This window comes from Barbatula barbatula (genome assembly GCF_947034865.1).
Source record: "Barbatula barbatula genome assembly, chromosome: 20".
Classification (NCBI taxonomy): Eukaryota; Metazoa; Chordata; class Actinopteri; order Cypriniformes; family Nemacheilidae; genus Barbatula; species Barbatula barbatula.
The window spans coordinates 9,644,900-9,669,665 of record NC_136783.1 but is presented as its reverse complement, the minus strand read 5'-3'; the positions used below and the strand labels follow the sequence as shown (position 1 = coordinate 9,669,665).

The 24,766-nt window shown below is 39.6% G+C and overlaps 3 protein-coding genes across 8 annotated transcripts; all 3 read left to right on the top strand.

Annotated features, from left to right (window-relative positions):
• The first annotated feature begins 61 nt into the window (after positions 1–61).
• LOC306909044 (uncharacterized protein) lies at positions 62–10,342 on the top strand. Of its 2 annotated transcripts, XM_079482388.1 has the most exons (5): positions 62–288; positions 1,150–1,199; positions 1,311–1,407; positions 1,536–1,696; positions 1,784–10,342. In XM_079482388.1, exons 2-5 carry the CDS (start codon positions 1,197–1,199, stop codon positions 9,719–9,721), a joined length of 8,199 nt encoding a protein of 2,732 aa, XP_079338514.1. In that variant the 5' UTR covers positions 62–288; positions 1,150–1,196; the 3' UTR covers positions 9,722–10,342. The 2 variants fall into 2 exon arrangements, with proteins under 2 accessions (XP_079338514.1, XP_079338513.1); XM_079482387.1 differs by lacking the exon at positions 62–288 and having other exon boundaries at positions 1,197–1,407.
• A 1,444-nt stretch (positions 10,343–11,786) lies between these two features.
• Positions 11,787–20,244, top strand: wipf2a (WAS/WASL interacting protein family, member 2a). The gene is made up of 9 exons (XM_079482420.1): positions 11,787–12,298; positions 13,423–13,567; positions 13,809–13,934; positions 15,822–15,954; positions 16,041–16,190; positions 16,303–16,956; positions 17,075–17,305; positions 18,661–18,762; positions 18,997–20,244. Exons 3-9 carry the CDS (start codon positions 13,878–13,880, stop codon positions 19,038–19,040), a joined length of 1,371 nt encoding a protein of 456 aa, XP_079338546.1. The 5' UTR covers positions 11,787–12,298; positions 13,423–13,567; positions 13,809–13,877; the 3' UTR covers positions 19,041–20,244.
• Positions 20,236–24,517, top strand: cdc6 (cell division cycle 6 homolog). Of its 5 annotated transcripts, none has more exons than XM_079482410.1 (12): positions 20,236–20,691; positions 21,245–21,511; positions 21,625–21,894; positions 21,981–22,180; positions 22,283–22,437; positions 22,527–22,633; positions 22,758–22,897; positions 22,984–23,084; positions 23,182–23,252; positions 23,359–23,537; positions 23,617–23,757; positions 23,842–24,517. In XM_079482410.1, the coding sequence occupies exons 2-12, from the start codon at positions 21,271–21,273 to the stop codon at positions 23,929–23,931; spliced, it is 1,695 nt and encodes a 564-aa protein (XP_079338536.1). In that variant the 5' UTR covers positions 20,236–20,691; positions 21,245–21,270; the 3' UTR covers positions 23,932–24,517. The 5 variants fall into 5 exon arrangements, with proteins under 5 accessions (XP_079338536.1, XP_079338539.1, XP_079338538.1 ...); XM_079482413.1 differs by having other exon boundaries at positions 20,554–20,691; positions 23,362–23,537; XM_079482412.1 differs by having other exon boundaries at positions 20,560–20,691; positions 21,258–21,511; positions 23,842–24,260.
• The last annotated feature ends 249 nt before the right edge of the window (positions 24,518–24,766 follow it).

The following is a 24,766-nucleotide window of genomic DNA, read 5'->3' as shown; positions in this document are numbered from 1 at the left end:
CAATCTGGATTAAGGGAGTGGTTTGTTATGTAACCCTGCCTCCTGTGAACGAAAAAGCAATGATGCTAAAGCTTTGTGAGGTATGTACCCGGCTCTGAGCTGGAGGTTAAACCAGTTTATCTACTCTTGAGGTGTATTACTTGCTGCAATGAGAACTCCACAAACAGTATGAAGAGCACAGAGGTAAACACGGTCTTATCCTTCAGCGTTTGAAAACAACTTCTCAGCATGGCACATTGTCAGCACTTATATTTACTGAGGATTTAATACAGTCTCATAGGATACAAGGTAAGGACTGTCTTTACCAAGTTTATTTTACCAATGGTGTCTTACGTTTGCGTAAAACTAGAAAGTCTTTCTAATTCTGAAAATAAAGTTTGGTGGTTAGCAAGTGTACTTGTTCTGCTGTTTGTCTCATAAAACAATTTGCACAGCATGCTCTTTCGGTTTCATACATTTTGCACCACAACCTTTTTATGAGAAGTACTGTGCCATGAAAACAATGTTTTTGAACTGATCAGATGAACCTTTGACTACCTTTAAATATCCAAGAAAAGTGTCAAGCTTGTCATGCTTAAAGAAGGTTGTATAATTGCACACTATGTCTTTACGTTCCCAAAGACGATCACCTGAACATCAGCTAGCATTGCATTATGTGTTTAAAAAAGAAGGTGTGGTTATTAATGTGAGATGTGTTCACATTTTCCATTGTTTTGGCCTAACCTGTTTCTAACTCTGTTACTGTACCAGAATTCCTGAAATACTTGACAGTTTCGTCTGTGTTATTTTTCATGTGGGATTATTCGGACCTCAACAAAATGAGGAACAAAATTATAAAACATAAAAGTTTATCAAGATGCTTCTTCACAAAGAAGGAAAAATATGAATGTAAAACATTTTCACTTAACCAGACAGATTTATGACATTTGTTGAGTTAATGTTGTTGCATTTAGCTGGGATGCTGGCAATGTTTTGAAAGCTCCACCGTGTTTACACTTTAAACCTACAAATGATTTGCACTTGTCTTGACATACTAGACTGATAAATCTTGTACATGTACCCTTATATGATGTTAAAATACATTAGCACTGAAATAATTGGCTTTATAGTTGATATCAAGATGACAAGCCTGAATCATTTCTTTAACAGGTTTGAGTTGTGGAGCCATTTCTTCTCTATAAATATATACAAGCAAAATGGTATGTTATAACTTTATATTTCAGATATATTTTAAAACTTTATAGTTTGCCCTTTCTATGCATAAATTAATTTCATGAAAGAGTGCCATGATAGTGTCTTGGAATTTTCAGGCTGGCCTTCGAAGATGCCTCTCTGACAGCTTGCTGCTTGAAGATGATGATTTCTCTAGAGAGAGGTCGGAGTTCACAGACCATGACTTTTTTGAAGGTACTTAGTGTGCTTACAAAGCGCGAATACAAGGGAATATGATGTTTGCCCCCTTATGGAGAAAAGCAAAACATCATAAAGATGATTGTTGATAATAAGCTGCGTTTTACATTACATTGCTGTTTCAGATGACGATGGGGGTGCCAGCATTCACGTCAAACAACAGAAAAGAAGTGAAGCCGGTGACATTTTGAGAATGATTGATGATGATAACATGATAAGCAACCATGGAATGAAATCCAGCAAAAGTATGGGGAGTCTAGATCAGAACATCAAAGCTCCAAATGAGGTTTGTGCACATCCCATTTTTAGGTTCTTGTGACTCTAAAATATACAGAAATACAATTAATTAGTTTTGATACAAATGTGTCAACAGATGTGGAAGGATTCTTATGACAAGCTCTACAATTCTAAAGTCAAGAGATTCATGAAAGGAAATCAAACAAACAGACACGGCATTCACAGTATGACAACCCAGAGAGAAACACTTGCCACTGACAACAGTGAATCCCATTTAATGCATTTCCGAACTGCTAATTCGAAAAGAAAGGTAAATGTTGCAACATTCCTTCAAAATGCGGACCGCATGAGGCTCACAGATGTTAATTATGATGGAAGTATAAAGGGATCAAAAATGTCACCCTCTCAAGTGAGTGCAGGAATTAATGGACCGGATATAGACATACTTGGCCCAAATGTTGATTTAAAAGGTCCAAAGACAGATCTTTCGCTTCCAAACATGAACTTGCCTTCTGGAAAAAAGAAAACATTCAAGATGCCTGGTTTTGGTCTCTCAAAACCCAAAAAAAAGACCTCTGAAATGGATCTGTCAGCTCCGAGAATTAAATCAGAATTTGATTCCCCGGACTTCAATATCAGAGGTAATAAGCCAGATATCACAACACCTGACATGAATGTTGATATCCCGAAAGGTAATATTAAAGGACCAACTTTAAAGAAACCCAATCTTGATGTGAATACACCTGACATCGACATAAATGCCCCTTCAGGAAAATTGAAGCTGCCCAAATTCGGCCTCTCAGGTAGTAAGCTAAAAGGACCCAATCTCAAAATGAACTCCCCAGATTTTAATCTCGAAAGCCCTAACATTAAGGGAGGATTTGACACCCCAGATGTGCATTTGTCCCTCCCTCAAGGTGATTTTAAAAGTCCGAACTTAGACATTAAATCACCTGATATTGATGTTGATGCACCCTCTGGGAAATTCAGTATGCCAAAAATAAAGATGCCAAGTTTTGGACTGTCAGGTGTGAAGGGGCCACAAATGAATGTGGATGCTGACATTGATAAACCAGATCTTAATCTCAACACATCAACTCCTAAACTAAATGCTGGGATAAATGGTCCTGATATTGACCTTAATGGACCAAATGTTGATTTGAAAGGTGCAGATATGGGCATGCCTTCTGGAAAAATGAAAATGTCCACTCTAAAGATGCCTGATTTTGGTCTCTCAAAACCCAAAATAAAGACACCGGACTATGACCTGAAAACCCCTGAAATTGATCTTTCAGCTCCGAAGTTTAAAACAGACTTTGATTCCCCAGACTTCAACATCAGAGGACATAAACCAGATATCACAATTCCAGACATGAATCTTGATGTTCCTAGAGGTAAAATGAAAGGACCAACTTTGAAGAAACCTAATCTTGACGTGAATGCACCCGATTTTGACATGAATGCCCCTTCAGGTAAACTTAAGTTTCCAAAATTCGGCCTTTCAGGTAGCAAGCCAAAAGCACCTAATCTTAAAATAAACTCTCCAGACTTGAATCTCAAAAGTCCCAAAATAAAGGGAGGACTTGACACCCCAGACATGGATTTGTCTCTTCCTCAAGGTGATTTTAAAAGTCCGAACTTAGACATTAAATCACCTGATATTGATGTCGATGCACCCTCTGGTAAATTCAGTATGCCAAAGTTAAAGATGCCAAGTTTTGGACTGTCAGGTTTGAAGGGGCCACAAATGAATGTAAATGGGGACATTGATAAGCCAGACCTAAATATGTCAACACCCAAACTAAACGCTGGAATAAACAGTCCTGATATTGACATTCATGGACCAAACATTGATGTCAAAGGTCCAAAATCAAACCTTACTCTTCCGGACATGGACATGCCTTCTGGAAAATTCAAAATGCCAGATTTTGGTCTCTCCGGACCTAAAATGAAAACACCAGACTATGAACTGAAAACCCCTCAAATGGATCTGTCAGCTCCAAAGATAAAAGCAGACTTTGATTCACCAGACTTTAACATCAAAGGTCACAAACCAGATATCACAGTGCCAAACATGAAACTTGATGTTCCTAAGGGTACAATTAAAGGACCTACTCTGAAGAAACCAAATCTTGACGTGAATGCACCCGATTTTGACATGAATGCCCCTTCAGGTAAACTAAAGTTTCCAAAATTCGGCCTTTCAGGTAGCAAGCCAAAAGCACCTAATCTTAAAATAAATTCTCCAGACTTGAATCTCAAAAGTCCCAAAATAATGGGAGGACTTGACACCCCAGACATGGATTTGTCTCTTCCTCAAGGTGATTTTAAAAGTCCGAACTTAGACATTAAATCACCTGATATTGATGTCGATGCACCCTCTGGTAAATTCAGTATGCCAAAATTAAAGATGCCAAGTTTTGGACTGTCAGGTTTGAAGGGGCCACAAATGAATGTAAATGGGGACATTGATAAGCCAGACCTTAATATGTCAACACCCAAACTAAACGCTGGAATAAACAGTCCTGATATTGACATTCATGGACCAAACATTGATGTCAAAGGTCCAAAATCAAACCTTACTCTTCCGGACATGGACATGCCTTCTGGAAAATTCAAAATGCCAGATTTTGGTCTCTCCGGACCTAAAATAAAAACACCAGACTATGAACTGAAAACCCCTCAAATGGATCTGTCAGCTCCAAAGATAAAAGCAGACTTTGATTCACCAGACTTTAACATCAAAGGTCACAAACCAGATATCACAGTGCCAAACATGAAACTTGATGTTCCTAAGGGTACAATTAAAGGACCTACTCTGAAGAAACCAAATCTTGACGTGAATGCACCCGATTTTGACATGAATGCCCCTTCAGGTAAACTAAAGTTTCCAAAATTCGGCCTTTCAGGTAGCAAGCCAAAAGCACCTAACCTTAAAATAAATTCTCCAGACTTGAATCTCAAAAGTCCCAAAATAAAGGGAGGACTTGACACCCCAGACATGGATTTGTCTCTTCCTCAAGGTGATTTTAAAAGTCCGAACTTAGACATTAAATCACCTGATATTGATGTTGATGCACCCTCTGGTAAATTTAATATGCCAAAATTAAAGATGCCAAGTTTTGGTCTTTCTGGACCCAAAATAAAGACACCAGACTATGAACTGAAGACCCCTGAAATGGATCTGTCAGCTCCAAAGATTAATGCAGACTTTGATTCCCCAGACTTCAATATCAGAGGTCATAAACCAGATATCACAGTCCCAAACATGAATCTTGATACAGGTAAAATTAAAGGACCTACTTTGAAGAAGCCCAATCTTAATGTGAATGCACCTAATCTCGACATGAATGCCCCTTCAGGTAAACTGAAGTTTCCAAAATTTGGCTTCTCGACTGGCAAGCCAAAAGCACCCAATCTTAATATCAATTCTCCAAACCTGAATCTCAAAGGACTTGACACTCAACAAATGGATCTGTCTCTCCCTCAAGCTGATTTTAAAAGTCCAAACTTAAACATTAATTCACCTGATATTGATGTTGATGCACCCTCTGGTAAATTAAAAATGCCAAAGTTAAAGATGCCAAGCTTTGGTATGTCAGGTGTAAAGGGGCCACAAATGAACGTGGATGCTGACATTGATAAGCCAGACCTTAATCTGAATATGTCAACTCCCAAACTAAACGCTGGAATAAACAGTCCTGATATTGACATCCATGGGCCAAATGTTGATTTCAAAGGTCCAAAGACAGATCTTTCACTTCCAGATATAGACATGCCTTCTGGGAAAATGAAAATGCCTAAACTAAAGATGCCTGGTTTCAATATTTCCAAACCCAAAATAAAGACACCGGACTATGACCTGAAAACCCCTGAAATGGATCTGTCAGCTCCAAAGATTAATGCTGACTTTAATTCCCCAGACTTTAACATCAAAGGACATAAACCAGATATCACAGTTCCAGACATGAATCTTGCTTCAGGCAAAATTAAAGGGCCAACTTTAAAGAAACCCAATCTTGATGTGAATGCACCCGATCTCGACATAAATGCCCCTTCGGGTAAACTGAAGTTTCCAAAATTTGGCTTCTCGACTGGCAAGCCAAAAGCACCCAATCTTAATATCAATTCTCCAGACCTGAATATCAAAAGTCCCAAAATTAAGGGAAGACTTGACACCCCAGATGTGGATTTGTCTCTCCCTCAAGGTGACTGGAAAGGCCCAAACCTAGACATTAAATCACCTGATATTGATGTTGATGCACCCTCTGGTAAATTCAGTATGCCAAAATTAAAGATGCCAAGTTTTGGTCTGCCAGGTGTGAAGGGGCCACAAATGAATGTGGATGCTGACATTGATAAACCAGACCTTAATCTGAGCACATCAGCTCCCAAACTAAATGCTGGAATAAATAGTCCTGACATTGACTTTAATGGACCAGATGTTGCTTTCAAAGGTCCAGATATGGACATGCCTTCTGGAAAAATGAAAATGCCCACTTTGAGGATGCCTGATTTTGGTCTCTCTGGACCCAAAATAAAGACACCGGACTATGAACTGAAGACCCCTGAAATAGATCTGTCAGCTCCAAAGATGAATGCAGATCTTGATGGCCCAGACTTGAACATCAAAGGGCATAAACCAGATTTCTCAGCCCCAGACATGAATATTGATTTCCCTAAAGGTAAAATTAAAGGACCAACTTTAAAGAAACCTAACCTTGACATGAATGCCCCAAACTTAAACCTAAATGCCCCTTCAGGTAAACTGAAGTTTCCAAAATTTGGCTCTTCCAGTAGCAGGCCAATAGTGCCTGATGTTACATTTAGGTCTCAAAAGATGGATATGAAAACTCCCAAAATCAGGGGAGGACTTGATACCCCAGATATGTCTCTCCCTCAAACGAATTTAAAAGGCCCTAGCCTAGATATTAAATCACCTGATATTGATGTTAATGCCCCTTCAGGTAAATTCAATATGCCAAAGTTAAAGATGCCAAAGTTTGGCTCAGGTCTGAAAGGACCACAAATGAATCTGGATGCTGGCATTGATAAACCAGACCTTAATCTGAACATGTCAGCTCCTAAACTAAATGCTGGGATTAATGGTCCTGATATTGACATTCCTGGACCCAATGCTGATCTCCAAGCTCCGAAAACAGGGCTTACGATTCCAGACATGGACATGCCTTCTGGAAAAATGAAAATGCCAACTCTAAAGATGCCTAATTTCAATTTTTCCAAACCCAAAGTAAAGACACCTGACTATGAACTGAAAACCCCTGAACTGGATCTGTCAGCTCCAACGATTAATGCAGATCTTGATGCCCCAGACATGAACATCAAAGGGCATAGGCCAGATTTCACAGCCCCAGACATGAATCTCAATATCCCTAAAGGTAAAATTAAAGGACCAACTTTAAAAAATCCCAATATTGATGTGAATTCTCCTGACCTGAACATAAATTCCCCTTCAGGTAAACTAAAGCTGCCAAAGTTTGGCTTTTCAGGGAGCAAGCCAAAAGGACCTGATGTTAAATTGAAATCACCAAAGATGGATCTCAAAAGTCCCAAAATCAAGGGAGGACTCAATACCCCAGGAGTGGACTTGGCTCTCCCTGAAACTAACTTGAGAAGCCCAAGCCTAGACATCAAATCACCCGAAATTGATGTTAATGCACCCTCAGGTAAACTGAACATGCCAAAGTTAAAGATGCCAAGTTTTGGACTGTCAGGTGTGAAAGAGCCACAAATGAATGTCGATGCTGACTTTGACATTCATAGACCAAATGTTGATCTCAAAGGTCCAGACATGGACATGCCTTCTGGAAAAATGAAAATGCCAAATCTAAAGATGCCTGATTTTGGTCTTTCAAACCCCAAAATAAAGACACCGGACTATGAACTGAAAACCCCTGAAATGGATCTGTCAGCTCCAGAGTTTAAAGCAAACTTTGATTCCCCAGACTTTAATATCAGAGGACATAAGCCAGACATCACAGTCCCAAACATGAATCTTGATAAAGGTCAAATCAAAGGACCAACTTTAAAGAAACCTAATCTTGATGTGAATGCACCCGACCTTGACATAAATGCCCCTTCAGGTAAACTGAAGCTGCCCAAATTCGGCCTTTCAGGAAGCAAACCAAAAGGACCTGGTCTTACAATCAATTCTCCAGACCTGAATCTCAAAAGTCCCAAAATTAAAGGAGGCACCCCAGATATGGATATGTCTCTCCCTCAAACTGACTGGAAAAATCCAAACGTAGATTTTGAGTCACCTGACATTGATGTTGATGCACCCTCTGGGAAATTCAGTATGCCAAAGTTAAAGATGCCAAGTTTTGGACTGTCAGGTGTGAAGGGGCCACAATTGAATGTGGATGCTGACATTGATGAACCAGACCTCAATCTGAGCACATCAGCTCCCAAACTAAATGCTGGAATAAACAGTTCTGATATTGACATTCATGGACCTAATGCTGATTTCAAAAGTCCAAAAGCAAATCTTACTCTACCAGACATGGACATGCCTTCTGGAAAAATGAAAATGCCTACTTTCAAGATGCCTGATATTGGTTTCTCAGGACCCAAAACAACGCAACCAGACTATAAACTGAAAACCCCAGATATCGATTTGTCTCTCCCTGAATCTGTTTCGAAAAGTCCAAACATGAATTATGAGTCACCTGATATTGACTTTAATGGTCACTCAGGTAAACTGAACATGCCAAAGTTAAAGATGCCAAGTGTTGGACTGTCAGGCGGGAAAGGGCCACGAATGAATGCTAATGCAGACATCGATTATACAGACATTCATCTTAACACATCAGCTCCTAAACTAAATGCAGGCATACATGGCCCTGATATTGGGGATTTCAAAGGTCCGAAGACAAACCTTACACTTCCAGATATGGACATGCCTTCTGGAAAAATGAAAATACCTACTTTCAAGATGCCTGATATTGGTTTCTCAGGGCCCAAAATAAAAACACCAGACTATGAACTGAGGTCCCCTAAAATGGATCTTCCAGCACCAAAGGTTAAAGCAGACTTTGATTCCCCAGACTTCAACTATAGAGGACATAAGCCAGATTTCACAGCACCAGACATGAATTTTGATATTCCTAAGAGTCAAATTAAAGAACCAAATTTAAAGACACCCCATCTTGATATGAATGCACCAGACTTCGACATTGACACTCCTTCAGGCAATTTCAGACTTCCAAAATGGAGCCTCTCAGGTAGCAAACCAGAAAGACCAGATCTTACAATAAATTCTCCAAATGTCAATCTGAAATCCCCCAAATTGAAAGGAGGAATTGATCGCCCTGATTTTCAATACAAAGGATCGAATATTGACTTTGATACATTTACACCAATGCAAAGAAACAACGCGGCTGCACCACAGGGTAAATTTATAGCTGTGAGAACATACGATTATCATGCTCCCCCAGGAGACATTGGAATACAAACTCATCACAAATATGGTGCCTCAGATCTTAAGATGCAACAACCCTATATTGATGTAAGAAGAGACCAGAAAACTTCAAGAAACGGCCAGTGGCCTATAGTGCAAAAATATGTACCACACCAAGAGACCAGAATGTCTGGAATGGGTCCAACGTCATCAGATCTTTACAACAATGACATGCAAGGGCCACTCAGGTCAAGGGTGCGTAAAACAAAATCCAGTGGCTTTGAGTATGATGGAAACTGGAACACTGTATCAGTGCCAAGACCTCAAGCTTCAAGAAGCAGAGAGAATTTAGCTGTGAACCATTCAAACATGGGAAGGCCTACTATGCAAAGATCACCCTATATGGGACGCAATGAAGGTTATTATGAGAGCTCTCGCATGACTCCTAGGCGTAATTACACTACTGACGATATATGCTACACTTTCAAAGGGATGCCTAGGCTGCATGAATGGGGAAATAGGCAAAGTGACTATAGACAAGCATCAAGTGGCCATGGATACACAATGAAAGGTCAGAGATTCGATTCAATGGATCTGGATGTTCCAGAAAGCACTGTAAAAAGAGGAAGGTTGAACCTTATTAAACTAATATAAAAGCCAAATGAAAGGGTGGTTGATAAGAATAGAGTTGTGTTTATTTACAAATCTGATCGTTTTTAATGGGCTGGTTCATGTAGCATGTTTGTATTAAAAGGAAACTGTATTTGTCTTCACCGTTTCCTTATAACTCATTAAGAGGTTTTTAAAGATGTTAAAACATTTTACTTATCGTGCATTTTAAGAACAAAGTATTTTTTAAACTACCATTTGATATGTACAATGCAACATGCCTGACCTTGTAATCTTATATGCCTTATATTGTAAATCTTTAGATTCACGAATATATTTTGTAAATTATGTTAAACGGTACTGTGTTGTAGACAGTGTTTGTGAGTTACATGTTGTAAATAGCATGGAAATTGGTTTAGTTTGTTTTTGAAAAATGAGTTGTGCCATGTATATGATGTTGTATTCACTGCTGCATTGGGGTAAAACAGAGATTAAATGATAAAAACCCTTTTTATTTTAGCAAGAAACCGCACCATAGCACTTTTTAAAACATGTTTGTTGATAATCACATGCAGTGATAAGGTTTTTAAGGTAATTGCACAAATTACACGTTTTTCTTTCATCTGGGTGAATTAATAATGCTTCAATAAACATGTGAAATACATTCGTTTCAAATGATGTAGTTTTTCATGGCTGCCCACTGCTCCAGGTGTCTGCGTGTGTTCAATACTCGCTGCTCAGTGTGCGCACTTGAATGGGTTCAATGCAGAGCACAAATTAAGAGTATGATCCCATACTTGGCCACGTGCCACTTCACTCAAGTCATTTCAGCTTTTTTTATTTTTTTTATTCTTTGCTGCCTTTAATTTTTAAATTCAATCAAATTGCCTTTTCCAAAATAATTTCAGCTTTTTTAACATTATTCTGTACATCCTAATTTTAGTAAGTTGTTAATTAAGTTAATCATTTTTTTTACAATAACAATTTCAATTTATTTTCCAAACCCAATTTCAAGTAAATCACTACTGGCGAAAACTAAGTTGCATTGACTTGTGAAGCCAAGAAAAGTGCAGCAAACAAAGGTGAGCATGCAGCAACCAAAGCCATCGCAGAAGGAACTGTTTCTTGTCTCTGTGTAAAATCAGTGCTGTCATAGAATATGTAGGCTATTACAAATATATTTGTTCCTGAATGACAATATGCAACACAGAATTTACAGTCACGTGTCGCCACCTATTGGTTTTGCAATGTAACCTGCAGTAAAGGTAACTGAAAACAAACACCCCACAGCTCAGACACTGACACCTGATCCTAAAAGTAAAAAATGACCCAGCACAGTTCTCGGCCAATCACTTGGATTTAATAAAAGTGTTGTTTCTTCTCAGTAAAGAAGACAAAATACAACATTTTAAAAAACATGCTTAAATTATTTTAATCTAACCTGCAAGAAATGTTTTCTTGTCTTTTACTACCAGAACGCACCTAATCACAGAAATATGTTAGTCCCTGTTCTTCATTTGCACATTATGGCCCGGTTTCACAGATAGGGATTATCTAAAGCCAAGACTATGCTTTAGTTTAATTAGGATATTGAAGTCACATTATTTCAAAATGCTTTGGAAAATAAACATCACTGGTGTGCATATTGAGACAAAACAATTGCAAGCTCTAGTCTGGCACTAGTGTCTGTGAACCCAGCCCTATATATAACATACAATTACATTAAATAAAAAGGAACTTAACATATTTATAGTAATGCAGTATTTTTTGTAATGCACATTTTTGTAGTTTTAGAATAAAGTTGACCATGTTGGTAACCATCATTTTCATTTATATCGCCCAGTGTTAATTTCCATCAAATAAAAATTTTAATTACAAAAAGACTATTGATTTTACACCATTTAAAGGGACCGTTCCCCCAAAAATGAAAGATGAAAATTCTGTCACCAGAAGTATAGAAGAATGTCAGTAACCAACAGATCTCATTCCCGTTGACTCCACTGTATTTATTTTCCCTACTATGTCAGTAAATGGGTTTTACAGGTATGTAACCTCCTGAGGGTAATGATGACACAATATTTATTTCTGAGTGAACTAAGCCTTTAAAACTGAGTTATAAGAGGGGGTTCGCTTCAGTGAAAAACGCTTGCATTTGGCCAGATGCAAACGACCAAAGTTCATTCCTGTACGCTAAAGAGGTTTGGTCATGTAGTTACAGGTCTCTCTTTCCGGTTGTGATCGGAGTTTTTCGGCCGCTTGCCTCCATTTTGTGCCGTCTCCTGGATTTCCGGGATTTCGTAGTACTGGGTTCGCTCAAACCCAGTAAATCGGTCGAGTCATATCGCATTTAAATGACAGGACAGCGATGTTATTAGCAAGCAGGAATCCGATTCTTTGATTCTTGGCGTTTTTGCAACCGTTTCACGTTGTGACTATTTGGGATTCATTTATAGAGTTGGCAGATGTTGTCAGTATGACAGCGGACGACAGCAAGTTTTGTCCCGTTTAGTTTCCAGTTTTTATTCGGCGGCTGGACACAAAACAAGTAATCGGTGGAAGACTCATCGGTTACTTTTTAACATTACTGTTGTTTGGGACACAATCTTAAAGCGCGACAGACAGGTAAGCCATGACTTGCCAACACAGCCGGAAGAGAGGAACAACTTATGGTCTTTATTTGTTTGTTGCCGTTCTTATGTCTCATGTACACTCGTTTAACTATGTTTCTCGAGAGTTGTGTCAACGAATAGTAAACAACAACAACAACAACAAAAAAGAAAAATCTTTAAGAGTTAAGCTTTACGTTTTAGGCTCGTTTGGCTTCTTCTAAGACTTCCTTCGCGTTTTTCTTTCATTAAAGGCTGGTTTTTGTTCCAGTTGTGCCATCGACTAAGTTACATGTAAACGCTTAAACTTGTCAAACTTTTCACGACTGACTTATGATCTTGTATGACAGGTGGTCACTTCAGTCGTACAACAATCTCTGTCGACCCTCGCGTTCGTTTTCACGTTATTTCCTCGTCCTGAAATATTAAGTCGACCAACAAAAAGTTGAACATATTCACTTCCTTCCAAACTTTTAACACGGCCCTAGTTGACTCCAGTCATTTCTATGTCAGTGCTTTCATGTTAATTGTAATATGCACGAACTGTTGTCAGTTCCAGTGCAAGAACTGAAAGCTGGTTTTATTTCTCTTATCTCAGGCACTTGTATGCTGGTAATTATTCACAAACACATAATAAAAACCGAAATCCATGTTCTGGGTGTACTAAAGAAGGCCCAATGTGCATTTTATATGGGTGATCAGAGCCGAGACGTTCTGCCTGTATATGACAATGTCAAGAATGTTTCTTGAAGCCTGTTTTTCTGGAGCTCAGCAATGTTTCTGGCCATTTCACAGCATATTCAAAACTTATTCCGGCTGCTTGTTTTACTAGTTTGAAACTTTTTACGTGTCATGATTTCAGCACGAATGTAGTTCTGTTTATGAAGCCAGATATCCACGGGTTTGATTTCAACAGACCTTCTCAGTGGCATTGGTTGTTTTCAATTTTGTTTTGCATAGCAAGTAACATGCATTCATAGTCACATAGTCTAAATCAACTACGGGGTGTCAAACACGAAGATTGTTCGTGTATGCATTAAAGATGACCCTTTCTCTTTATACATAGGTTAAGGCTCAGTTCTGGTTCGGTTACTGTGCTTCCCCCGTTTCAAACTAACATTAGTCGTTGTGTCATCCCAGATCTTGCTGAACAACATTCCAGTTAGCCCTGCTAAAGCTTTGTATCACCCCACTTCATCGGAGCGATCACTTCTCTCAAAACTGTCAGGAAAAAGAAACTTCAATCAAAGTTTCTGGAGTGTCCCTCTGGAGCAAAGGCGAAAAGGTATTTTTAACCTTCTCAATACTTTTGATACCATTACCTTACGGGTTACAATAGCGAACTGTGCGGTGATTGTTGTCCTATGCAGAGTAGTTCCTGGAACTGGCATGCTTTGTGGGATAGTGTTTTGTTAATGACGCTACCTGATCCGAAATATAGAGTTGTGCTTATTGTTCTCTTTTCCTCAAGTACTTCTAAAGTATCTGTGCAACTGAAATGAAATAGGTTGTAATTCGCCTTGCAGAGCTGTTTTGTGGAATAGTCAACAAACGAAGATTGAAGTGACTGCGGAGGTCTTCAGAAATAAACCAACATGCCCATTCCTCCACCCCCTCCACCTGGACCCCCACCACCCCCCACCTTCAGCCAGGTCAGTGTAAAGCAGTGATGGTATCATATCTGTAAAACCATCACTGAGACAGAACAATTCATCCTCCTACTTGCTTCTAAATGATACTAACATGTCTATAATCTCTATATTGCCCTTTCAAAGCTATTGTTGAAGGACATATTACAAGTGCTGTCTGCATTTGGGTCAACGACGTGACATGTTTTTGTGTCCCTTTGATCTGATTACATTTAAAGGGTTAAAAAAAGCAAATGACTTGCATACATGACTTAAAGTCTGGTTTATATTCATTTTGAGAGAATAATTGGGGAATGATTGCAGAAATGTCTGTGTTGTAACCCTAAAAACATCCCAAAAATCCATGAGATGTCAAGGTGGTGTAATCACCATTCAAGGAGCAATTTTGTTAATTTTATGCAAGAAGACATGTGACGGGAAATGAAATCACTGAGAAGAGAACACCTGGTGATGTTAACTGCAGATAAAAACTCTTTTTAAATGTGAGATAATTTAACATTTCAGGGTTATGTTCGGGTGTTGCATGTCAAAAGTTCTGGAAGGTCACGTCTAGCTTGCATCAGCCGATCAGGTGCAACTAATAAACAATAGTCATATACAACACATGCTAGACTGAGATATACTAGATTTTGCTCATGTAACTCTGGTGCTATTTGTTGCAGGGTGTATGCTTCTCATGACAGATTTACCACTAGTTTAACAGAGTTGTCTGCATAATTATGCATTTTCTTAGAGCTGTTAGTGTTTTGACATGCTAATTTGTGCAAAAAATATTCCTCTCGCTTCTTAAATAAAGATTGAACCACTGTAGTTACATGGACTATTTATTCTTAGCTTTAAGTGTATGTTGTATTGCTGTCTTTGTGGGTCGTCAGAAATGTCTCTGATCTCATCAAACCTATCTTAATTTGTGTTCTGAAGACGAACAAAGGTCTCACGGTTGTGAAACGACTCGAGGATGAGTAATTCATGACAGAATTTTCTATTCTAACCCTGAACCCCATAACTGTAGTTACACCACGAGACATGATGATTTCTTGTTATCAGATGTTTTTTCAGCATTCTGAAAAATAAAACGACTTTAGCTTTACTTTGACCATCATGCTTGAATTTCAGTGTTAATGTATTCAACAAACAATCTTCTTTGGCTGTAGAAGCAACATGGTCAAGTGGCGTAACTGGTTAGTGTCAGTTGGTGTAGCCAGTATTTTTTTATAAAAATATAATTATATACACACTATGAAACTTTGCTGAAGTTTTGCAGCAGGTTTGCCAGTAACTTGCTGTAGATTTAATTTACAAATTTAAACATTAACTTTCTTATAGTTTTTCATGAAACAAGACCAAATATCGTAGTTCACACGTCTTATGTAAATGTATCGTAATTTAAGAAGTTTCAAATATTTTTTACCAAAAAACAAGACAAAATGCTTAGGAAGAATGTCTTTTTTGCAGTGTTGTTGTGGTAATGCCAGTAATGAGACCAGTCTCTTCTTGCTTATTTAAATCTCAAGTCAAAGTGTTTTAATTTTGGTTAAAGTAAAGCTTAACTCAAATTAAAAACCGTACTAATAGAAAAGTAATTAAATTTACACTAAGTTACTGGCAAACCTGCTGCAAAACTACAGCAAAGTTTTACAGTGCAGGAAATGTATGTGTAATGAAAGAGAAGCATCTAGTTAAGTGTATCGTGTTTTAAAATAAAAAAAAATTCATGAGTATGTTTACATTCCATCTAGGTGTCTAATTTCTTGGCAGTTAAGCCATTGGACATTGGCTGTTGTATGTTTTATTTATAACTGGTCATATATATTTTACGTTTTTATGTGAAAATACTTAAATTAGTGGTTGGATATCATTCTTGATACCTTTGAATTTGTTAACATTCAGGCAAACACCGCTGCTCCCAAACTCAATCGAGATGAAGCCAAGGGAAGGGGAGCTCTACTGACAGACATCTGCAAAGGTGCCAGACTAAAGAAAACCAATGCGGTCAATGACAGAAGTGCGCCTATAATTGAAAGTAGGTTATTGCGTTGGATTCATACTTTGTTGAAAATACACGTTTGAGAAGATCTATAGCTAAAAATGCAATATATTTCCTGACAGAACCTGGAGGTCGAGGCGGTGGCAGTGGGGGAGGAGGTGGAGGTGGAGGTGGAGTAGGTGGTGGTGGTGGAGGGTTTGGAGGTGGTTCTGGGCCGATGGCCATGGGTGGGCTGTTCAGCGGAGGAGTGCCCAAACTACGACCAGTTGGAGGTATGTGTTGGATGAATGTTTTTGTATAGACAATCTCCAAAAACATTAGAAAAATGTTGCAGAATTTATGTCTGTTATTTTAAAATAGCTTTTTATTAATGTGTCCTTACAGACAGTTCTGTAGGAAGGTCAGCTCTGCGACCACCCGGCTCTCGCAACCCAGTACCCCGTTTTGCGAGTCATTCCGAGCTTGACGGTTCTGGACGTAGTGGTGAAGGAGATCGCCCCTCAGCTCCTGAGCCATCACGAAACCATCGGCCATCACTGCCGGACGTCACCAAACCATCTGCTGTCACCAGTTCCACTAAACCATCTGCTGTCACCAGTTCCACTAAACCCAGCAGCTCAGCCCCTCCTCCACCTCCGCCATTCAATCGCGGCGGCAACCGTGGACCCCCATCAAACCATCATGCTTCTGGGTCATCATCTGGGAGTCGTGAGAAACCCCTTCCACCTCCACCTGTAAACAAAGGGCCTCCTCACCCACCATCTTCATCCCGTGATGGACCTCCTAGAAACCCCCCCATGTCATCACGCTCCTCTTCATCCTCTAGCTCCTCCAGTGCTCCCCCACCACCACCTCCCTATCGACAGCCACCTAATGTCTCCAATGGTGACCCAGCGCCCGAGTTACCAAAGAGGCGAAACTCGCTGAACAAGAGAGGCCATTCCAATGCTAACGTTCGCGGCCAGGCTCCCCTCCCCCCTTCCCAACAGAACCGACGACCCCCGCCACCGACACGTGACCCGGTGAGCCGTAGCACAGGTGTGTGTACTGTTTTGTAATCATTTACTGAATAAATGCATTTCTTTTTAAAACGTGGTATAGCCACTAAACGCTCCAATGAAATGGAGATGCCATTTAAAATAACTTGCTCATTCAGCTCCTCAGCCTCATCCTCCTGGGTCTCGCAACGGGGTTCGGGAAACGCCACCCCCTCCACCTCCTTACCGGTCACAGAATGAACCTCCTAGCCGGTCACAGAATGAACCTCCTAGCCGAGTGAAACCTCCTGCTCTCTCCTTAGCTGGACGTCAGGCTACAGCGCATGCACCTCCACCTCCTCCACCTGTCCGCAACGGTCACACACCGCTTCACTCCAAATATCTTTCTGGTAAGTCTGATACAAACATGAACAATAATTTTGTATCTGTGTTTTGTAAATTAATAGATTTAACACAGTAAACATTACATCATGTTTATTCTCTCTAATATTCAAGAGGTTTATCTGTTCATAGGTGACTAAAGATCAGAACATTAAATACTAGCTAGTTTGCTGCACTGGATCTATAGCCATCAGTGTTTTTTCAGCATTCGAAAATATCCCTGTAGTCAAATGACCTCTTAGTAATGCAAATATGGGCCCTTATTTCCTTATGCAAGGCAGCAAAGCTTTCTTAGAACAGCCGTGTATTGTCAAATGTCTTTAAACATGAGGTCAATGTCACCCTTCATTTACGCCAAACGGGAGGTCATGTATTTTTTTCTATGCTTCCTGCAGACAGCCAATAGATCACATTTTTAACCCTTGAGTGAATGAAGGACCTAAAGATGTAAACAACAGTGGCCAAGAAGTACTTCCTGTTTTAGTTTTACAAAAACATAACAAACTAAATACAACCAACAGGATATTTGGGCCAGGACCAAATTGAAATAATAATGAAAATTTGTAAAGGATCCGGTTTACTCTTGTCCGTGTCCGTCTCACACACACACGCGTCCGCACTGCTTCTTGAGCATATACTTATCATGGATTAAGTGCGGACATCCGAGTAAGATACATGTGCAGCACAATTGAATATGGTTGCTCAGATGAGTCGGTTCATTTACAGACCCACTGCAAATAAATGATAGAGGAAGTCATCCGCCATTGCAAACAATCCGAGCAAACAACAAGACAACAAAGAACAACAACCAAACAGTCTGGAGAAGAATATGCTTCTTAGCTTACTGTTTTTGGTTTCAGCACTTTTTTCTGCGACAACAACACACTGCACACTTTCTGTGTGTGTATTGACCCCTAGTGGACTAGTGCACTTTTCTTGCGCATGCGGTGTTGTACACATCACCACGGACCCTCCTGATGATGAAAATTACGTCATGCGGAAGGCCAGACCATACCAGGGTCCCTAGGATTTCCTGGACTGGGCTTAGATTTAAGGAAATGTTCACCCAAAATTCTTTGTAGAGAATTTTGGGTTCCAGTCTTCATTTACTCACCCTCAATTTGTTCCAAATCTGTATACATTTCTTTCCTCTGATAAACACAATGAAAGATATTTGCTTGTTTTGCTGGCAAACGATGGTGATGAAAGCTCCTGCACAGAGACAGTAAACAGACAGAGGGATAGCGCTGTTAAAACATGAAAAAATGCTAATATATATATATATATATATATATATATATGCATTAAATAGATTTGTCTTAAATGTTTATGTATGTTCATGAAATATGTTTAACTTTCTCAGATGATTTCGAATCCAAGTACACATTCCACCCTATAGAAGCCCTTCCCCCTCCAGAAGAATACAGACCATTCCAGAAGATCTATCCCAGCAGAGTCAACAATAGTAAAGATTTGTTCATAATTCATTAATTCATTCAGAAGTAAACTTACTCTGGTTATCTCTGATCACTGACAGCAATATTGTGGTTTAAATGTCATATGTATAATATTGTATTATAAATGTATATTACATGTAAATATAATATAACAACAAGTAATTTTATTGTTGTTCGTATAGCTGATTTGTTTAGGAAAATGGGGTGACTTAATTTATTTCTGTTTCTCATTTTTTATGCAGATATGGCTAGAGGTGCCCCTCCACTGCCTCCTGTTGTAAGATGAACATCCAGGGAAAAGGACCAAAAAGAGATGCCAAAACATACACACACACAACTATGTACATGGCGAATACTGTACATATTATTGTCACACAAACAACAGTTATTCATAACAAACATCTACTTGGAAAACACTCCTAGGATAACACTATATACCAGCATCATTTCTTATGCAAACTGCTCCAGAATGCTGTACCTCTAGACCTAAAAACACTGTGCAGTATCCCTGTCCTGCATAGAATATGCACCTTCTATTGTGCCCGATAACAGGGACACAGTTTAGCGACCAAGCCAGAGCACATGACTCCATTGACCATGGGTTGAATGTCCACATTCCACCTCTTCCTCAGACCGACCAAAGTTTTCGTTTTAATAAATGAGAAATGTGTAGCACTTATAACAATTACTGATGTCTATGCATATACGACGACATTCTTAAATGAGTCACGTCTGTATTTTACTGTACAATCGTTTTATTGCGTATCGATTTACGTTAGATGTTTGTTTATTGTGTTTTATACATTTTAAATCAAGAATAGTGTGTCCGGGAGGGCGTTACGTTTAAATTGATGAAAAAGGTGTGCGCGCGCATACACTACAAAAAGCTATGAATGGCGGTTTCTTTTTTCAAGCCAGTTTTCTATTTTCCTGGCCACATTCATTGAACATCTCAGTATGTGTGAATGAGAACACTTGTTTCACTGATCACTTTATTTGCTTCACCTCTGTAAAGGGAACTGTGTTTTGCTCAATAATGACCAAATATGAAGTGCCACAGGTTCTCCCAAATACTCCTGTATATATGCAGTTGTTTAGTGCCATCGTGTGGCTAATTTGCACCATTACTCCAACTGGGTACCATAACTTATACATTGTCTTTTATCGTTTTTGTTTCAAACTAAAGCTGAATTTCAGGAAATACATTTTGATAGATTTTGTATAAACACTATTTTAAATGCGTGACATTTGTCAGGATTAAAAGTTAAATAGCATAACACTTTTAACATTGTGTCACGTATCACGTTGCCTCAGTTGAGGCACTTTCGGGCTGTTATGAATTGTAAAAGTTATTTTGGGGGATTTGGTGTCATTATAATATGTGAATGCCATTTTAGCGCTGTTTTTAATGTGTTTAACGCCGTGATAATATGATGCATTTGAAATAAAGAAGGGCATGGGACAAATTGTCTGAGCTTCTGTTTACAGTTTCGTATTGTTTATTATTGTATTAAGTAGTGAGGATTTCTTAAGGTTTAGCGATAGTCAGACTAAATACAAATTGCTCTAACTGTCAAACAGCGTATATTTGAAGTACTGCATCAATACATGTGTCTCATGCTCTTAATGTGCAGAAAGCAACACTTACATTTCCCGGGAAATTGTGTCCGCCAAAACATCGACAAAGAAATATCCCGCCTATACAGTCAGTGGGGGAAGGGCCAAGAATCTCATTGGTTACTGGACAGCCGCTTAACTTTCACAACCAATGAAAAGCGATTTTATCAGCATACGTCAGAGATCCGGGTGTCAGCTGTTCAGTGTTTGGAGAGATTTGGCGCTAGTTTGACGGCGGGTCAGTCTGTGAGAGAAGGAAGTGAACCGGCGGCTTGTTCTTACAGCGATCATCGAAATAAATCAACAGTTTTGCGGATCAGGTAAGATATGTAGTATTATTATAGTATGGGATTTCTCATATGTTTGTCGCACGGACGGTTAGGATGCGTTTATTCACATTAATGGGTGACGTAAACAGTTTGGCGCCAAGTATCTCCAATGATGAGTAACCGAGACTATTTTACAGTTGTGTGATCATATATCGTCTGATTTATAAAGTGACCCTTGTGTGTGCGCGTTTGTCTTTTTTGTGAATATGTTCATGTGCTTTAAGGTTTGGGTTAAAGGAGTGAATGAGCTAAACCTATGTGTGCGCTTCCTAAAGTTATGCAAGATGTGTGTGAGAGAGAGAGATAATGCATGAAAATAAATAAAATCTCATTGTATTGCTAGATTACGTCATGTAAATTTCCCCCAAACAAGTTTTATTTCAGCGTCGCATTGTCAATGACAACACTCGCTTGCTAAATTCCACACGTGTGCTGAATAACACTATTGAATGCATCTAGACGTGACGCACAGTTTAAGCATCATTCCTTTGCACGATCACAACTTATAATTTTGTTTCTTAATCCGTATTTGTATTCTCAATAGATCTGTTTCCTAGTTTAAGACCGAAAATGCCCAGCACCCGCTCACAGAATCAGCCCACCCTACAGTTCCCGAGACGGAAGTCGTCCAGATTGGGTTCTCGACCTAAAGTCTCCTCTGAGAACACTGTGGGTGCACAGGCAACCCCACTGTCTCCTAGAAAGACGAATGTGCTGGATCCACGAAGCATCCCCCTTTCTCCTAGGAGCTCGGTGTTGAAAAACACCTCTCTGTCCCCGCGGCTGCCACTGAGTCCTCGCAAACGCACCGGTGAGTTTGTTTTATTTCAAATGCTGGCAAATTGCTTACAGTATTTAGTCTGGTTTATCTTGTACTTTTGAAACTCTTGGAAATGTGTTCATGTGGTCTCATCGACATTTCAGGTGATGAGAATGGATGTAACCTCCCGGCCTCTATGCTTGGCTCTCCCCCCAAGCAGAGTCGTCCTGCTTTATGCTCTCCCCGCAAACTGTCCTTCAACGAGAACACGCCCGTCCTCTCCTCCCCTCCGCGACCCGTCCCGTCCTCACCAAAAATCCTCCTATCTCCTGTTTCCCGTCCATCGCCGGAAAAGCCACAAGAGTTTGCACGTTCCAGTCTACACCCCGAGACCGAAGAAAAGATGCCTGTTGCTCGGCTCTTCACTTCGAAAAGTAAGTTTTGTTAAGTGGTAGTTACATTTAGTTTATTGCTTGCTAATGTGTAATAATGTTGACACTTGGGTCTTTCTTTGTCGCAGACTCAGGGTATCAAAGTGTAAAGCAGGCTCTGCACACCGCAGTACCAGAGCGTCTGCTCTCCCGTGTGACCGAGAGAGCAACCATTGTGTCTTTCTTGGAGAATCATGTGGTGGAAGCCAAACCTTCAAGTCTTTACATCTCTGGGGCTCCTGGCACGGGCAAGACGGCCTGTTTGAACTGTGTCCTCCAAGAGCAGAAGGTGAGTTCATGAAAAAATGAAAATGGGGTTTTGCACAAGAATTAAGATTGCATGACCCAAGTAAACACCATCCACGTCACATGACTTCTGCTTCATTTCTAGGCTCTGTTGAAAGGAATTCAGACGGTGGTCATCAACTGTATGAATCTGCGTAGCTCCCATGCAATCTTCCCCTTGTTGGGTGAAAAACTGGGCATCTCCAAGGGTCACAGTGAAGCTCGGCTAGCGAAATGTCTGACCGGCTCAGGGCCCACTGTGTAAGTTGAAAAACACAAGGTTCACAGATTTTTTTTCTTTAGGTAAAATTGTTGCATATAGTCTCATTATTTGTTTTTGTGTGCAACAGCCTTTTGGTTCTTGATGAGATGGATCAGTTGGACAGCAAGTCTCAAGAGGTGCTGTACACGATCTTTGAATGGCCTTATCTGCCCAAATCTCGCCTTTGTCTTATCGGTAAGCTTGTCTTCTGTACCGTATCAGATGCTGAATAAAACTTTATTGCCGACCAAGATATCTGCACTATTTAGATGTTTGTAATTTTTATATACACTGACAAGTGAACCTTGAAACCCCTTAGGGATTGCTAACGCATTGGACTTGACGGACCGCATTCTCCCTAGACTTCAGGGCAAACCGCATTGTCGGCCCAAACTGCTTAACTTTCCCCCATACAGTCGCGAGGAGCTCAACGCCATCGTCCAAGACCGAATCGCACAGGTTTGTATCTGTAAATATTTGTTCTGTCACTTGTTTACGTGGACGTGCTCAGAGGTAATAATGCATTTGCGTGTTTGTGCCCTCAGGTGTCAGGGGAAGGTCTTCTTGATACAGCAGCTATTCAGTTCTGTGCAAGGAAAGTCTCAGCAGTATCCGGAGACGCTCGCAAAGCTCTTGACATCTGCAGGTAGGAGAACCAGCTTTATGCTATCCAGATTGAATTACATTGACTAAAAGGTGTGATGTATGGTGAGGGTCTCATGAATTATATGTTTATCTATTAGGAGAGCAGTGGAGATTGTGGAAGCAAGCGACAGGTCTAAAGCAGCATCTGAACCTTCAACCAGCCCTAAAGGTAAGAATAACAATACAATTCTGACTTTGTAAAAGTTTTTGTCAACACTGCGAGAGTTAATGTAATGTACATAACTGTGCATAACAACGGATTTGTCTGAATTCAGCAGCATCACGGGTGAGCATTCCTCAGGTGGCCCGGGTTTTGTCTGAGGTGTACGGTGACCGCATGGCATCCAGCAGCGGCGAGGACGGTGAGAGTTTCCCTCTGCAGCAGAAACTACTGGTGTGCTGCCTGCTTCTAGTTATCCGTAACGGAAAAAGCAAAGAAGTCCAGTTGGGAAAAGTAAGTTTACCAATAATTTTTTTTGAATTATAGATAGTCATTACTTGCATACTTAACCCTGTTTATTTTCTCTCTGTAGCTGTGTGAAGTGTACAGTAAGTTGTGTAAACGGAGGCAGGTGGGTGGAGCTGGACAGACGGAGTGTTTGTCTCTCTGCAGTCTGCTGGAGAGCAGAGGAATCTTTACGCTCAAGAAGGCCAAAGAGGCTCGAATGACTAAAGTAAGAGTTTTTCCTGATGTTTCATTCTTCATCTCATTTTGTGGAATTCTACGAGAGGTCTAAAATGACACTGTCCTTTTCTAGATCTCTTTGAGGATTGAAGAGCGAGATGTGGAGAACGCGCTTAAGGATCGCACACTCCTGGGCAGCATTTTGGCCGCTGGTCTGCCATGATGATGCTACATGTAGTTTTTATTTAATTTTAAAACTAGTACATTGTATGTATATATTTTAACTTCATGAAAGTCTTGTTTAAATTATATTTTAACTTCTTCCTGAAAGTCTTGTTTAAAATGAGATTGTGCTAGTTTGGAACATGATTTGATCCGAAGGGGTTTTTCATTTAATGTTTGTCAAACGTTTTTTTGGCAAGCTTTAATTTTGTTGTTTTAAATCGCACGAGACAGAAGAAAGGGCCTTTTTTTGTTTTGGGCATCAAATGTTTTACTTTGACTTGAACAGTTGAGATGTACATTTTAATAAAGTGAAATTTCAAACATATCAACAATGTGGAATCGTGATTTTTTTTTTCTTTGTATAGTTATTGGATGGTGGAAACTCCTGTGCAATAATAACAGTTTTCCATCTCTAAACTGCTGTTTTGTGAAACTTAATATTTTCTGAAAACCTTTTATTATTCTGGATGTTCAATTTGTCATACATTGTAACAATATCATTATCTCACTACGATGATACCTCTGTATAATGCTCACGGTGCGATATTTATTGCAATACTTAAAATTATGACTTGTAAACATGCCATAAGCATTCTCTTTTCTCTATCCTCTAATCATAACTTGCTCTTAAGGTATGGGTTATAGTATCAGATGGGTCAAATGACTTAAAATTCCCTCTTGTGAAATTAAATAATTGCACCAGATGGACCTTTCCAAAGGTAACATCTATATATTTTTCTAACATTATTGTTTCATACAGTGACCACGATAATATTGAGACAATTTAGCTATTTCGATAATATTGTTACATCCCTATTAACACAACGAAAACA